General features: G+C 47.4%; 1 protein-coding gene across 10 annotated transcripts in view; it reads left to right on the forward strand.

Annotated features, from left to right (window-relative positions):
* Window positions 1–16,862, forward strand: part of TBC1D22B (TBC1 domain family member 22B) — a 74,041-nt gene that overhangs the window by 25,513 nt on the left and 31,666 nt on the right. For 7 of the 10 annotated variants that reach the window (XM_086371487.1, XM_086371481.1, XM_086371484.1 and 4 more), the window contains 6 exons: window positions 1,097–1,404; window positions 3,645–3,824; window positions 4,374–4,444; window positions 5,807–5,935; window positions 7,524–7,589; window positions 12,347–12,461. In XM_086371487.1, the coding sequence (XP_086227613.1) occupies window positions 3,755–3,824; window positions 4,374–4,444; window positions 5,807–5,935; window positions 7,524–7,589; window positions 12,347–12,461 (451 nt within the window). In that variant the 5' untranslated portion in view covers window positions 1,097–1,404; window positions 3,645–3,754. Of the gene's footprint in view, window positions 1–1,096; window positions 1,405–3,644; window positions 3,825–4,373; window positions 4,445–5,806; window positions 5,936–7,523; window positions 7,590–12,346; window positions 12,462–14,030; window positions 14,105–14,672; window positions 14,674–16,862 lie in introns of all 10 variants that reach the window. The other 3 variants (XR_015153139.1, XM_086371488.1, XM_086371489.1) reach the window with 2 other exon arrangements.

The raw sequence follows: 16,862 nt of genomic DNA on the forward strand, positions 1-16,862 counted from the left end.
TTTTGCAATACTTTATACTATTATTAAATGCACTTGAAAAAATAAACTTATGTACTCAATTAGATTTACTTTTAAAATAAATCTTACTAGTTCTGTAAGTGGAAAACCAGTATCATTTGCCCAAAATAGAAAATAACCTTAGAAATACAGTGAAACACAAAACAGCCTCATTAATTACATTCTAAGCCAGATCTTCTTGCTTACAAAATGTTGAACCTGAGGCTGCCCTCACTTTGTTAAAAAATAATCCTAAAGACAGAGTGGCGTCAAACTCAGATCCCTCCTCAAAGGCAGCAGGACTTTAACAGAATAAAAAGAGAACAACTTGTTCATTTTGAAACTCAATGTTTAATAATAATACACGTGGGCTACCTAAAATCATCTCCTGTTCTACCAGTAGTTGGTGTCCTGCTCTAGAAGATATTTTAGGATATGGTGCTATAACAGATTAACTCTGAAATCTCAGTGGATTGACACAACAGATGCTTATTTCTCACTCGTGCTTCCAGACCAAGTGAGGGTAAAGTGGGTGTGGAAGGCAGGCTCTGCTCCACATAGTCACTCTGTCATCCAGGCTGAAGGAGATGCCACCACCTGGAGCCTCGCCAGTTATCACGGCAGAATAAGGCTTACAGAGAACTCACACGTAGGACTTCCATGATGGTTCATTGCACTTCTATTGCAGGAGGCACAGGTTCGATCCTTGGCGGGGGAAGTTTTGCATGCCACATTGTTTGGCAAAAAAAAAAAAGGGAGAACTCACACTTGTTCCTTACACTTTGTCTCAGAAGGGACGGCCTCACTTCTCTCCTCAGCCCATTGGCCAGAACCAGTAGCCTCACCTAAGTGCAGGGGCTGGGATGTACAGAGGAGCACGTGGAATGTTTGGAGAGTGATTCTGTCTTTGTTTTATCTGGTACTGCAGCATAATGCTGGTCTAGACGCTTCTAGATAAGGAATGGATGTGGATATTTTTTATTTGAAGAGGGTAATGATTGTGTATGAGATAATTTGTAATACTATTAATAATCTGTTAAGAGAAAGTGGTCGGATATGTCGGACTGTTCCTTGGTTAACAGTGTCTCCTTTCTTAAAGCTTCATTAAAGAACGGTCAAAAGTCAGCACGGTTCCTCTGAAAAATAAGAAGGCCTCCAGTTTTCACGAGTTTGCCCGGAACACCAGTGATGCTTGGGACATTGGTGATGACGAGGAAGAGGACTTTTCATCCCCTGCTTTCCAAACTCTGAACTCAAAAGTTGCTCTGGCGACCGCTGCCCAAGTGCTGGAAAACCACAGCAAGCTGAGGGTGAAACCAGAACGGTCCCAGTCAACGACATCAGATGTACCTGCCAGCTACAAGGTCATAAAGTCCAGCAGTGACGCCCAGCTGTCCAGAAATTCCAGTAAGTCTGTCCAGCTTCCCGCCATAGGCTCAGCCTTTTCAGCAGAGCGCACTTTAAATAAAAACAGGTTCTGGGGGGGCATCCCTTAGATCGTCCACTGGATGATAAATAAGTGAGCTGGAGCCTGAGGGTCCTCAGAGGGCCTCACTGGTCAGGAGCTGTGCTTGCTTCTCCCGCCTGGATGGCTGCCTGGCCCTGGGACCCGGGGCTTCACATCTGACACCCCTGTGTTGCCTGCCCTTCTCTCCTTCCTTTCCCTGTGCTGGGGTCCAGAACACTTATGGTGTGGTTGCTTCACATTTCTTTGGACCTGGTCAAGTTGAAGTGTGTTGACGAAATGTAGTTGAAGTTGTTAGTGGCAGAATTTCAAACATGTTTGGTACCGTTCCTCCATTCTGGGGAAGAGCCCCTAGCAGCAGGTCGTCTCTCTGCTGTTCCTCAGAAACAGAGTCCCTGTGTCACAGCTCCCTGCCTGCCAGGTTAGGGTGAGGCGGGAGGAGATCCCACCTTCTTTTCAGGAAACTGGCACCAGTAACCGGTTGAGATGATGGTGGTTTTATGAGATGCTTGGAGACACCTTAGTGTACTCTTTTTAGTATCCATTGCTATGTCTAATGTTGTCCTAAAGTGTTTTATGGGAGTCAGTCGTTCTGAGCTGGAGGGGGAAGCACCCTCCTGCTGGTGAGAGTTAAATCAGCTGACTGTGGTAAAGGGTGAAAAGGAAGTGGAATGTCAGAGCCCTGGTGCGTGTCCTGGCTCCTGTTCTCAGAGAACAACTTTTACAGTTTCAGACAAGGATGTGCTCTGGAAATGAGGCTGTAAGGCCTGGAAAATCATTTCACGGTCACTTCACATCTCTGATTTGGGCCCCAGTGACGCGCCCAGACAGGCATTCAGTGCCCACTGGCCAGGTGACCACAGTTCCTGGCTGTGGAAAGTGTCTTCACGTGAGACTGAGGGTCTCCGGAGGGTCCCACTGCGAGGGAAGGCCCCACCACGATCCCTGACGAGCTGCCCCTGTGCAGCCAGGACCACCCAGAGCACTCCCGTTACGGGGTTCCCTCCTGTGAGTGTCGGTCAGCCAGTCACTGATAACCGGAAGCGGCCTTCAGTCTCAGCTCTGTAGCGGCGTGTGGTCTGCATTTTCTCAGCCCCATGTCGCACTAGGCATCCAGACCAAGTACCCTGTGGCCGTTGAATCTGTAAACCTCCTAGTGGTGGTTGGTGAGGATTCCCTGTTTAATTCTTGTTGTGCTGACTACTTGTTAAGGCCCAAATATGTAAAGAATGTGAAACAGTCATGAAAGGATGGTCAGAATTTAAAACTGAGTTTTGTTTGGGGGAGTAAAATAAATAAGGGTTTTGGCATCTGACAGACCCAAGATAACTCAGCTCTCCCTTGCAAATTACTTGATCTCTCTGAGCTATAGTTCCCTCAAAATCGTGGTAAATTCCTGCTGTAGTATGTTGTAAGGGTCAAATGAGAGGACGTAGGTAACTGTGACCAGCTCAGTGCCTTAGTGAGCAGTCAGTGAATGTTAGCGCCCTCCTGCTCACTTCTCCTAGCCACCATCTTGTTCAGAAGTGTCTAGAACCAGACATAGAGTTCAGCTTGAGTCCGTGTGCCTGTTATTTCAGTCATATCCCGGCAGAACTAAAAGCCGGTTCATTTTGGTGAGAAATGTCGAAGCACAGAGGACCCGCCTTAGGTCAGAGCCTCTCACGTGTGAGCCAAAAACAGGTGAGAGTTGTACAAGGGGTACTGACCCTCTTAGCCCTCGGAGCAGCCGGCTGGGGCCTGGGGCTTTGGGAGAGCAGCCATCACCTTTTTTTTCGTGATGTGCTTTTACAGTGTCATTTTCCATGTGCTCTGAGACGAGGAAAGGGAAGGCAAATACTGCCTTTGACTACGTTGCCCCCAAACTCACTATTAGACACCCAAGAAAAGTTCCAGGTTGGGATAAAAAGAAAACAATAGATTTTTCCCATGAAGTCACAAAAAATTTGTCAGATTTGCTGCAGTAGCTGGAGTCTCTGCGCAGAAGGTGCCTTGGTATGTATGATAAACACACAGCCCTTCCCCTGAGCGAACGGAGGGCGGCTGGGTGGTGGCCCTGCCCTGGGCGACCTGGCAGCCGCGGCTCTGGAGGAGCCCCGTGCCCAGCAGTCAGGTCTAAGGTGTCTCTGGATCTGCGCTCGTCACACAGCCTGTCCTCTTTCTCTTTCAAACGACCCCTCAGGTGACTCATGCCTGAGGAACCCGCTCCACAAACAGCAGTCACTCCCTCTCCGACCCGTCATCCCGCTCGTCGCCCGCATCTCAGACCAGAACGCTTCTGGGGCACCCCCGATGACCGTCCGGGAGAAAACCCGCCTGGAAAAGTTCCGTCAGCTTCTCTCCAGCCACAACACCGACCTGGGTGAGTCAACCCCGCCTGCCCTTGTGAGCCCCGGGCAAGCTCGGACCTTTCGGTGACTGGAATTCTCAGAGACCCGGAAGCTATTGCTCTTTATTCTTCCTTCTTTTACTTTTCCAGCATCTCCTGATCTGGTGCCCATTGAAGTGACACGCAGGTATCGCAGTCAGAATACATTAACTAGAAATCAGGGGCCAAATTAGGCGGGACTGGACTCCGTGGCCTGTAGAGCCTAGCGCACCCATTCTGGCTTCGGTCTCCTCTACCTCCAGGCGATTCCTCCTGAAATCCACACTTCCTGGTCTTCCTCCCCCCTCTAACTCTAATCTCTGAGCTGACTGGATCACTGCTGCAGAGCTATGACCTTGGCTGCTCAGGGCTGTTGTTTTGGGCTTTTCACCCACGCTTGTCGGTAGCTGGTGGTGGTGGTGGCAGTGGCGATGGCGGTCATCCTCCTGAAACGCTGGGGGGCACCAGGCAGCGCTGGCTGAGGCTCGTTTCTGGGCACCCACGGGAAGGGCTAAGTCCAATCACACCTTCATCTTTTTGCAGATGAACTGAGGAAGTGTAGCTGGCCGGGGGTTCCCAGGGAGGTTCGGCCTGTAACCTGGAGACTCCTGTCGGTGAGTTCTGCCCGCTGGGTAGAGAAGTGCAAGCCTCACACGGCGCCCCTCTTCCTGCGGTGGCTGGTCTGGGCACATCAGTCTTGCCCCGTAGACTTCTCTGGTCCTACCTGATATGGGACTGAAGTCCTGTCTCTGCATAAAGAATCACATCCTTGAGAGTTTGTTCCACTCGTGTAGAAGAGCTTAGGTTTGTGTGGATAGTCCTGATCACGCCTTCTCAGCACTGAGGAGGAGTACAGCGAGGCTGGGTGAGCCATCTCTCCTGTGGCAGGTCCCACTTTCCCTGTGCTTCCCTCCTTTCTCAGTAGTAATGACTAAGGGGGTTGAAACCCACTTCCCAACCGTGAAGAGTTGATAAACGGGCCTCCCTCAGAAGCCTGCACTCGTCCCACACTCACTAAGTCATGGAGCCCTGTGCCAGCCGCTGTGGTAGGAACACTTTGATCTCCTGAGCCCGTAAAATCCATTCATTCATAAGGATTTATTGAGGGCAAGCTGTTTACCGGGCACGATGCCAGGTGCTGTGAGGATGCACAGAGGTGGGCCCAGCACAGCTCCGGCTCACCAGGCACTTGCTCGCTCTGTGGACGTGTCCCTTCCCTGCCTGCGAGAGAACAACTCTTGCTCCTAATCGGCCCCCACCCCCAACTCTCGTAGCCGTGGAGTCACTGCCCCTGCTCCTTCTAAGAAGTCCAAATGCTATTAGAAGTAGCTGCAGTGAGAATGGAAGGGGAACAAGAGATGTCAGAATTGAGAGTGGGATCTAGATCAGGGGTGGCCTGGAGCTGGAGCCAGGAGCGAGGGGCTGCTGCCAGAAGTTCTATGTCTGGACGTTGCAGCTGCTGGGTCACAGATTCCATTCAGCCTCCTAAGCTGGTAATTCTCAACATCACTGCGGGAAAGAATTACGTAACTAGCACAGGCTCACACGGCACGCCACTGAGATGCGCCGTGGAGGCGGCCACCTCTCCGTGACCCTGGGAAGGATTGCCTCTCACACACGCAGCCCCAGGAGTCCTGACTTGGGTCCAGTTCCCTCCCACTGACCTACATTCGCTGCTCTACTGTGCCAACCCCAGAGCTCTGCAGTGCTTCCCAGCAGGACCCACGCCCAGCGTTGCAGGAATACATAACCCCGAGAAACCCGGCTGGGCTTCATCTGCCCACACATGCATCTCATTGAATGAGGACAGGGCAAACCCTGGGTGGCCAAAACCAAAAAGGGATTTACCCTTGTCCTCTTGGCAGCTTTCTTTCCCTTCCTTTGAAAGTTTCAAAGCCACTGTTCAGGCTAAAATAAAGGTTAAGGATTCATCCAGCCAGTGCCTGTCCCCATCTGACAAGTGGTCCTGTGTACAGGGTTATCTCCCAGCAAACACTGAGAGGAGGAAGTTGACCTTGCAGCGGAAGCGGGAGGAGTATTTTGGCTTCATTGAACAGTATTATGACTCTCGAAATGAGGAACATCACCAGGATACCTACAGACAGGTACGTCATCACCTGCTGCCCTTTTGCCCACTAGTCATAATCTTCAGGTGCGGCTCCTGGAAGTGCTCTCGGGGTACAGGTTTGCCACGTCTTCAGGCTACAGTGGTTAGGAATTAAATTTATTCCCAGAACTACATCCTCTCTTTCTAATTCAGTAGCTCTGATTTTAGCCTTCTTTTTTTTTTTTTGGTCTGTGCTATACGGCATGTGAGATCTTAGTCCTCCAACCAGGGATCAAACCCATGCAGCGGAAGCATGGAGTCTTAACCATTGGACCACCATGGAAGTCCCTAGACATTTTCAGTAGATAGATTTTGGGGAGTCCCTGGTCAGTAGCAGTGCTTCTTGGACTTTAATATGCGTAGAAATCACCTAGGATTTTGATAAAATTCTGACTTGGGATTATGGTAAAATGCAGATTCTCATTCAGGACACCTGGGGTGAGCCCTTGGCTTCCAGTGAGCTCCCAGGCGATGCCAGCGCCGCTGGTCCACAGAAAACCCTTGCGAATAGTCAGGGTGGTGGGACAGAAGATGAAGAATGAGTTCGCTCAGTGAGTCCACCCCTCTGGCCTGTGACATCAGTGTGTCCTTCTGACAGCTGCAGTGTCTCTTTGGCTTGTGTGTCTGTCTGTTGGAGCCATAGCCATCAGCAGCCTTAGCCGGAAGAGCCCTGCCATCGCCCATAGCAGTCCACACTGCCTGTGGAAAGGTGGAAGGTGTGAAAAGGAGCCTGATGGTTGCAGAGGGGAAGATACTGGGTGCGCGCAGCTGTCTACAACAGGCCCCAAGAGCAGAAGTAGCCTCAGCTGCTGCTGAGACAGACCTTAGGGTTGTTGCTGTCGTTTAGTCCCTCAGTCGTGTCCCCAACTCTTCATGACTCCATGGACTATAGCCCAACAGGCTCCTCTGTCCATGGGATTTTCCAGGCGAGGATACTGGAGTGAGTTGCCATCTCCTTCTCCAGGAGATCTTCCCAACCCAGGAATTGAACTCATGTCTCCTGCATTGGCAGGCAGGTTCTTTACCTGCTGAGCCACCAGGGAAGCCTTGTGGGTTACTAGACATCGGTAAATCCCAAGGCCAAAACCAGTCATTGTGACGTCTTTGGTAACAGAAACCAGAACTCTCAGTGCCAGGCATTCAGCACCAGCTCCCTGTGGTTCCCTCTCCTGGTACAGTTTTGGAGCTTTCCAAGCTCTTTTAGTTCTTACGGACTGTTGAGGATTAAGAATCTGAAAGAGGCATACACATTTTGATCCTACCTGTTAAATTTAAGTACAGGCCCAGAGTAAAACAGATGGCAGACAATAGGGAAAAGCAGCTGGTTCTGCTAAGTTGTGAAGCCTGTTGCTGTTTGGTGTTAAGTGGTTTGTTCAGGGAGGTTTCATTACTGTTCAGTTAGCTGTTGCTGTCATGGGAATGTATTCCACATGGACAGGTAGGTTTCTAAAGCCTTCTAAAGTTCTTTCTAAAGATAAAATTTGACTCTCATTCTTACTCCCTTTGATTCCCAAATCCTAAGAAAATAACTTCTCAAAAGAACGAACTGGCATTTGTGTTTTTGGATAACGGCTTCTCTTTTTCAGATTCACATTGACATTCCAAGGACGAATCCTCTCATTCCATTGTTCCAGCAGCCTCTTGTACAGGAGGTGAGAGAATTGCTTAACACTGTCGGCCCTCCCCCAACCCCCACACACCTCTGCAGCACTGTCCGTGTGGGTGAGTGCTTGCCCCCGCCTCCAACCTCGGGCAGGTTTATGGCTAATCATGATGGTACCTTGTGTTCGCAGATGGAGCTTTGGTTTTTCAGAGTACTTTCTTGTGGGTTCTCATTCAATCCTCGTAACAAACCTGTGGGTTGAGTAGTGCTTTGAGGGGTTAAGGGACTTGCCCAGACTCAGAGTCCATCTGGTGACTGAGTGAAGACTGGAAGCTGCTAGAATTCCTAGTCCTGTGTTTGCTGTACTTGATAAAGCTGGGAGTAGTGATTTGTGTGTGTGTGGTAACAATATATAACATAAAATTTACTGTTGTAACCATTTATAAGCATATAGTTCGGTGGCATTAAGTACATTCATATTGTTGTTAAGTCATCACCATCATTCATCTCTACAACACTTTTTCATTTTCCCAAACTGAAGCTATGTACCCATGAGGCAATAATTTTCCATTCCCCAGCAGCTGCCATTCTACTTCCTATGTCTATGAGTTTGAATATTCTCAGTTCAGTTCACTTCAGTTGCTCAGTCGTGTCCAACTCTGTGACCCCATGAATCGCAGCATGCCAGGCCTCCCTGTCCATCACCATCTCCCAGAGTTCACTCAAACTCATGTCCATCGAGTCGGTGATGCCATCCAGCCATCTCATCCTCTGTCATCCCCTTTTCCTCCTGCCCCCAATCCCTCCCAGCATCAGAGTCTTTTCCAATGAGTCAGCTCTTCGCATGAGGTGGCCAAAGTACTGGAGTTTCAGCTTTAGCATCATTCCTTCCAAAGAACACCCAGGACTGATCTCCTTTAGGATGGACTGGTTGGATTTCCTTGCAGTCCAAGGGACTCTCAAGAGTCTTCTCCAACACCACACTTCAAAAGCATCAATTCTTCGGCACTCAGCTTTCTTCACAGTCCAACTCTCACATCCATACATGACCACTGGAAAAACCATAGCCTTGACTAGATGGACCTTTGTTGGCAAAGTAATGTCTCTGCTTTTGAATATGCTATCTAGGTTGGTCATAACTTTTCTTCCAAGGAGTAAGCGTCTTTTAATTTCATGGCTGCAGTCACCATCTGCAGTGATTTTGTAGCCCCCAAAAATAAAGTCTGACAGTGTTTCCACTGTTTCCCCATCTGTTTCCCATGAAGTGATGGGACCAGATGCCATGATCTTCGTTTTCTGAATGTTGAGCTTTAAGCCAACTTTTTCCACTCTCCTCTTTCACTTTCATCAAGAGGCTTTTTAGTTCCTCTTCACTTTCTGCCATAAGGGTGGTGTCATCTGCATATCTGAGGTTATTGATATGTCTCCGGGCAATCTTGATTCCAGCTTGTGCTTCTTCCAGCCCAGTGTTTCTCATGATGTACTCTGCATAGAAGTTAAATAAGCAGGGTGACAATATATAGCCTTGACGTATTCCTTTTCCTATTTGGAACCAGTCTGTTGTTCCATGGCTAGTTCTAACTCTTGCTTCCTGAGCTGCATACAGTTTTCTCAAGAGGCAGGTCAGGTGGTCTGGTATTCCCATCTCTTTCAGAATTTTCCACAGTTTATTGTGATCCACACAGTCAAAGGTTTTGGCATAGTCAATAAAGCAGAAATAGATGTTTTTCTGACTATTCTAGGTATGTCAGATAAATGGCATCACACAGTAATTGTCCCTTTGTGACTGGCTTATTTCACTTAGCATAATACCTTCGAGGTTCGTTGATGTTGTCATAATTTCCTTCCTTTTGAAAACTAACTTCTGTTCTATTATATGTATGTGAGACACTGTTGGTCTGCTGTTTGTCAGCGGCCACTGGGGTTGCTTCTACCTTCTGGGTATTGTGAGCAGTGCTGCTGTGAATGCGGGTGTGCAAGTATCTGAGTCCCTATTTTAAGTTCTTTTCAGATACATACCCAGAAGTCAAATTAGTAGTGATACATTGAGACCTAACAGTTTAGCAGTTAGCGAAGCACTTGAAAGGTTTCAGTGGGGCTGTTACGTTTTGACCAAGCAAGAAGTATAAACTCCTCGAGATTAGGGATTTCCTTTACAACTTAATAGTAGCTGGGACTCTGGGTGGAAGTGCTTTTCGAATTACGTTTTCACTCATCCTCATAGTAAAGAATGTGATTTTAAATGCTCAAAATAATTTCTTTTTGACTTTATATTCACAATTCTGTTTAAATGTAGATGTGTCTAATGACGGGATCCCTCATACCTTAGCAGTAGCGTAAAGAAGGTTTTGAGGGTCATGCCATTGTTTTGCCTGTAAGAATCAGCTCAAAGGAAGGTAGAAACCCACTCAGGGTATCTTTGTGTCTCCCTTTCAGTTTCCCTTGGCTCAGCCCTACTTATTCCTCATTTTAACTTGAAGATGTTCAGATCTTTCACCTGTGCCTGCTTCCTTTAAATTCGGAGATAGGGCAAAGTACTTTGTTTAAAAGAATTCTCCAGGCAGTGGAACCGGCATACAGAGAAAGAAACTCAAACTGCGATCTTTCCAGTTTTCCTTGAATCACCTTTCCATCTAGGAGATTACAGTCATCATAAACAGAATAAATTGCCAGCCAGGGAGCAGAGAATTAAGTAACACTGAATATTGAGAGACTTGCTTTACAAACCTGAAAGATACTTGAGAAGAGTGAGAATTACCCACACTAGTAGCAGAGGCATCTCAGAGGTAGAGAGGCTTGTCCCAGACTTTTTCTGTAGTGAAGACTCCATGGTCTCCGCAAGTCATCAGGCGTGGTGCTCTTCCATTTCCATCTCTTTAGCATTTCCACTTGCATGGCGTGAGTATGTCTGCTTGTCCCATCCTTACTAGAGAGGGATTACTGCAGGTCTCCTGCTTCTGAATGGCTAGCTTCCCTGCCCTTACTCACCAGGGATGTGTGTATTTACGAGGAACTGATAGTTTGAAATAGAAGCGCTGATAAGTCCTTCAGAAGGGCTGACCTGGAGGAGCTTCTGATAGAGACATCCAGTCAGACACAGGCCACTGGAGGTGTGAGGAGACAGTGGGCAGGGAACTCTTGAGAGCTTCCTGAACATGGTGGGTCTAGCTTGAGCCCTAGTTTCAAGGGAGGGAGGAGGGCATTTAGCAGCAGAGGAAAGAATGTCAGAGGGGCCCCACTGGAATGTTGGGCCTGACTCAGATGAGGATGCCACGCCCTTCCCCTCAGCCCCAGGGAGCAAGCAGGCCCCTCTAGGGGAGGCAGAGAGGCCAGCTCCTTCCAGACAGGGCCATGCTCACACTGCCTGCTAGGACAGGAGTGTTGACGATGGGAGTCTTTGTCGGCTAGCTTGGCCAGCTAGAAGGCAGACTCAGCACGGGATTTGGGCTGGGAAACATCCTTTGTTGTGTCGCTAGATTCTCCACGTTTCTCCTACACTAGCTAACCAACTCCAAAACCATACAACCATCTCTTTTTCACTTTTCTCCTTGGGATGTTTTTGCTCCCTTGCGCCTGACCTCCGGGAGGCCTCTTTAGTCTGCCTGTAGAGCTGACTGATGGGGCTCCGCAGAGTACAGGTGTGGTGGAGGCCCCCGCATTTCCTGTCCCCCCTGCACGTGGTGATTGTCACCTCTGTCATCCCTCTGGTGTGCTCCAGAGACAGGAGACAGTCCAGTTAGAGCCAGTCTGAGGGATGTGTTGGGCCCAGGAGCTGTGGTCAGCAGGCTGAAGCCAGGATGGGTGCCAGCAGGCTGAGAGGAGACAGGAAGCCCTGAGCGTCTAGTGAAAGCGGACAGGAGGGTAAGAGAAAGGAACGGTCGGGACTCTGTAAAGGGATCCTAAGGGTCTTTTCTTTCTCTCCAGACTAAGCCTCTGGCTTCTTGTGGCTAATATACTTAACCACAGAGGCTTTCCCAGCTGTAGGATTTGGTTCATTTGACTTCCTATCCCCAGCGAACGTCCGGGTTGCATCCTGATATGTGAGACAACTTCCTGCATGTATTATTGTCTGTCACTGGTTCCTAGTCAGGCTGGGTTAGAAGTAAATCCAGATCTAGATTTCTTTCCGTCTCAGCAGGGAGAAAGAAGAGTGTGGTAGAGAAGAGATTTCCTCTCTATGTACTGTAATGAGCAAAAGAGATTTGGAAAATGTATCAGAACTTAGATATTCCGATATCTTGCTCCTGGAAATAGAGAAACAGCATCTACAAATGAGCACGGTGGCCTGAATTAATGACATCCATAGCAACCCTTTCCCTAAGCCACCCATGTCACTCTCCTTTCTGTTTCCCAAAGTCATATCACGATGACTAGATACTAGAAAGAGAAGTAAAGGGCAAGAAGTACCTGTTGTTGTTGTTGTTTTTTAGTTGCTGTGCTAAGTCATATCCGACTCTTTAGCAACCCCATAGACTATAGCCTCACAGGCTCCTCTGCCCATGGGATTTCCCAGGCAAGAATACTGGAGTGGGTTGCCATTCCCTTCTCCAGGGGATCTTCCCAACCCAGGGATCGAACCTGCATTTCCTGCATTGGTGGATGGATTCTTTACCAAACCCTGTTAAAAGCAATTTGTATCTTCAAAACTTTCTGTATTTACAGACTTCCTTTGTCCCACAGTAATTTTTAAATTTTTCCTGCAAATTCTGCGGCAGTGCTGAGTTAAATTGTGAGGGCGGTAAACGGAGGGAGGGAGAGTATCCTCATGATTTAATGTCCTGACATCTTTCTTTCTCATTTTCCTAGATCTTCGAAAGAATTCTATTTATTTGGGCCATCCGACACCCTGCCAGTGGGTATGTCCAGGGAATTAATGACCTGGTCACTCCGTTCTTTGTCGTCTTCCTCTCAGAATATGTGGGTAAGAAGCATGAGTACCAAGTTGAGCAAGCTATTGCTCTTTTTTTATCTGTGGTCTATTTGTTTTTCCCAAGAGTGCAGCCAGTGGGCACATCTTGCTAAAAAAAGAGATAGTGGCTTTAGAATACACAGCTGAACCTGTTTTAACAGCAACAGCAGCCTGGAATTTATCCCTCGAGATGGTCACAGATCTCACCTAAAAGACCTGCTTTGCCACAAGAACGGCCAAGTTGACATATTTATGTTCTACCATAAACAGATGGTTTGATGTTTTATCTGAGGTTCTTTTAGGATTATTTTGAACTTGGCTGTAACACAGGCCCTCATCTGTGAAAGCTGGAATTTCAGATTATACATCAGGCTTCCATGTTTTAGTTCTCATGCCGTATCTTAGAACAGGGTACGGGCCTGCAGAGGAGGCAGGGTGGTGCCAGGTTCCAGCTCACGTGGGAGGTGATGAAATGGGCCAAGGAGAGCTCCAGGACCTTGGTTTCTCCCACTTCTTTCTTCACCCCTTACCTCACTGGGTTCTTGTCACTTTTTTTTTTTATAAGGAAGATGGTTCTTTTTAAAAAGTTCATTAATTTATGGCTGCACTGGGCCTGCATTGCTGCTTGTGCGCTTTCTCTCATTGCAGCAAGTGGGGCTACTGTCCAGTTGCGCTGCACAGGCTTCTCACTTCAGAAGCTTGTGTTGTTGCAGAGCACGGGCTCTCGAGCACGAGGAGCTTCAGTAGTTGTGGCGTGTGGACTCAGCATGCGGCTCGTGGGCTCTAGAGCGCAGGCTCAGCAGTTGTGGCTCATGGGCTGAGTTGCCCCATGGCACGTGGAATCTTCCAGGACCAGGAATCAAATGCATGTCCCCTCCAGTGGCAGGTAGATTCTTAACCGCTGGACCATCATGGAAGTCCCTGGCAGTTAGGTTTTCTTACAGTGCCAGCCACACTACTCTGGCCATGCCTGAATCAGGCAGTCTCAAAAGGCATTGAGGATTCTCTGCTTCTCCTGTTGGATTAAGATTCCCTTCATCTCTTGTTGTTTTGAAGAAAGTTTTCTATTTTGTCTCAGGTTCAAAGGATTTGTTAACAAAAGAAGCCACTCGTTATATTCAAATAAACAATATCAGTATTTATTAGGCTTCCCTGGTAGCTCAGCTGGTAAAGATTCCGCCTGCAATGCAGGAGACCCTGGTTTGATTCCTGGGGCGGGAAGATCCCCTGGAGAAGGGTTAGGCTACCTACACCAGTATTCTTGGGCTTCCCTGGTGTTTCAGCTGGTAAAGAATCTGCCTGCAATGAGGGAGGCCTGGGTTCAATCCCTGGGTTGGGAAGATCCCCTGGAGAAGGGAACGGTTACCCACTCCAGTATTCTGGCCTGGAGAATTCCATGAACTGTATAGTCCATGAGGTTGCAAAGAGTCGGACATGACTGAATGCCTTTCACTCTCAATATTTATTAGAGAATTATGTCACTTACTTTCAATATTCTAACATTAAAAGAAAAGAGAAATAGAAACAGCAGAGGATACATCATCAAATTGAGTTTTGACCAACATCCATAAACTCAAACAGCCCTGGAAATCCTGTGTCACAGCACATCTGGAGTCCCAATTTGGCAAAGGTCCAGGCAGCATATCCCCTCCACGGTGAGACTTCAAAAATTGCAGTTCGGGGTTCCGCTTATAATCCCAGGATGCAAACTGATATCATCAATCTGTGAACAAATTGCAGCTCTTATTTCATTTTAATGCTGTTTGTTTTGTCATGTAAAACTTGGAATGTCATTAAGCCTGGGGCTTGGTTGGCCAGACCCCTCCCATGGGCTCAACAGTCTCAAAATTCAGCCCCTATCTTATCTCTGGTGCTGCCAGGCTTGCACTCACAGCAAGCAGTCAGGGCTGTGTCCAGGCAGGATAGACGCAAGGTCAGAGGCCTGCTCTGCTTTGTTTCTGAAGCCAAACAGGACTGTTTAATTTCCCTAACACTTGTGCTTCAAGAGTCACAGGAAAACCCATCTGTCATATGGCCTGATGTTTTTGTTCTCTTAGTCAGTCAAAGAGAAGTTCATGTGGGAATCAGAACGTGGGAAAGGATGTTAGGAAACTATCCGTCTCCTCTGCCCCTTTTCTTGCCTCATTAGTGGCAGGGCTGGGACTAGAACCCTTCTCTTCAGGCCCTGGGGGTGGTAGGTAATGAGATGATGCCATCGCAGAGGGTAGGTCAGTCATGAGAAGGGGCTGGCGTGGAGCCCCTTGGAGTGGGGGGCATGAGAGATGTCTCACTTGATCCTTCCCTTGCAGGTTTTCCGGTGGGACCAAAGGGATGGTGTTTTGGTCTTTCATGAGGCAGCTTTTTTTTTGTTTTGTTTTTATGACTCGAAAAAGAAGGCAACCAAATAATGTCATTCCTTGTTTCCCTTAAGTGACAGCAACCAGGGCAGAACTGGGAGTAAGGGTGGAAAGTCACACTCTTGTCCACACTGTTAAGTGACCTTAAGCAAAAGCATATAAATAAAGCTTTTGCTGGAGAACTTTTATTTTCCCCCCTTATCAATTGATCAGTTTTTGCAAGTGCCTTCATTCTGTGTGTTTAACTTAATTACAAAGAGCAGTGCAGCTGATGCTTTGGGATTTGATTCTTGCAGGAGTTCTTTTCTGAAATGGTATTAAAGGATGAGCCTTGTCGTCGTTGTTTAGTTGCTAAGTCGTGTCCGGACTCCTTTGTGACCCCATGGATTGTAGCTCACCAGTCTCTTCTGTCCATGGGATTTTCTACTGGAGTGGGTTGCCATTTCCTTCTCCAGGGAATCTTCCTGACCCAGCAGTTGAACCCAAGTCTCCTGCATTGGCGGATGGAGTCCTTACCACTGAACCAGCAGGGGAGCCCAAGGTTGAGCCCAGGAAGATATTATTAATCCATTCATTAATCTACATTTGAGATCTAAGTGCTGGCATGCAGCCAGTTATTATGCCAGTTTAGGAAATCCTCAGCAGCTGCGGTTCTAGTTGGGTGTTAATTATCTTGTGAGCTGTCATTTGTTCTTTTTGTCCCCGATTCTCCTCCACCTTCTGTAGGCATCCATCCCGTTACTACCCTAACACCGTCAGCCCCACCGTGCACTGCGCCTTTCTCTGATCGATATGACTGCATTCTGATCTGGGTGTTTGCTTTGTCAGCCCCACCTGCTGACCATTGCTCGCCCACAGCATTTACACAGCACAGTGTGGGCTTCTCTGTCCCTCCTCAGCAAGGAGGCCTTTCTGAGTAAGGCTGCAGTCAGCCTCACCTCTGCAGCAGCCTTCAGATGGGTCTTTGGTACCTCCTCCCAGAGCTAGGAAAGCATTTCCTAGCTAGGCCCATTCATGTTTTATGAAAGTTTTAATTATGTTACATTTCTAAACATATGTAAAAGTAGAAAAAAATAATACCATAAATCCTCATGCACTTGCCACCCAACTTCACACCTCTGTCAATTCTTTACTCGCTTATCTTTGTGAGTAAGCAGATCTCAATGTAAAGCAATGTATAATTTCATCCATAAATATTTCCATATGTGTCAGTTGAAGATCATGATTAAAGAAACTCACAGCCACAATGTAATTATTATGTCTAAGAAGTTATAATAGTTCCTTAATATAGTCTGATATACAGCAGTATTCAAATTTTCTAGATTCCCATAAATATATTTAACATTTTGTTTGAATCAAGGTTCAGATCAGGTCCACACATTCTACTGGTTTGTTGATATGTCTCTTAAGTCTCAATCTATCAATTCCCATCCATCTTTCTTATTTTCCCAGTTTTCAAACTGGGACTTTGCCATGCCAACCAGTAATATTACCATAATTTTTAAAACACTTGACCATTTGCAAAGTACTTTGACCTTATTTCCTTTAGTAACCCCCAGTATCTCTTTAAAGTAGATATATAAACCCATTTTACAAGTGAGAAATCGAAGACAGAGATTTAATGAGCTTCCCGAACTCAAACCTCCATCTTTTGACCTGAATGCTTGTGCTCTTGGGGTTCCCTGGAGGCCCAGCGGTAAAGAATCCACCTGCATTCCTGGAGACGTGGGTTCCATCCCTGGGTTGGGAAGATCTGGAGAAGGGAAAGGTGACCCACTCCAGTATCCTGGCCTGGAGACCCCCATGGGCTCCATCGTCCATGGGTCGCAGAGTCAGACACGACTGAGCGGCTTTCACTTTCACTTGTGCTCTTTATATGACTTGGTGGCGTTGCAGTCTAGATGGATCTTCTCCATTCTCTGCTGCAAAGCAGATTTCTTGTTACTCCTTGCCTCAAACAAAAAACCAAAATAAGCAACAGATTACAGTAGAAGTACTTGCTTGTTTAAAAAACAAGATCAAAACAATAAAGAAGTGTTGTTACCTCACCCCTACC

The sequence above is a fragment of the Bos grunniens genome, chromosome 23 (assembly GCF_055505025.1).
Source record: "Bos grunniens cultivar Pamir isolate PY7600 chromosome 23, Bosgru_T2T1.0, whole genome shotgun sequence".
NCBI lineage: Eukaryota > Metazoa > Chordata > Mammalia > Artiodactyla > Bovidae > Bos > Bos grunniens.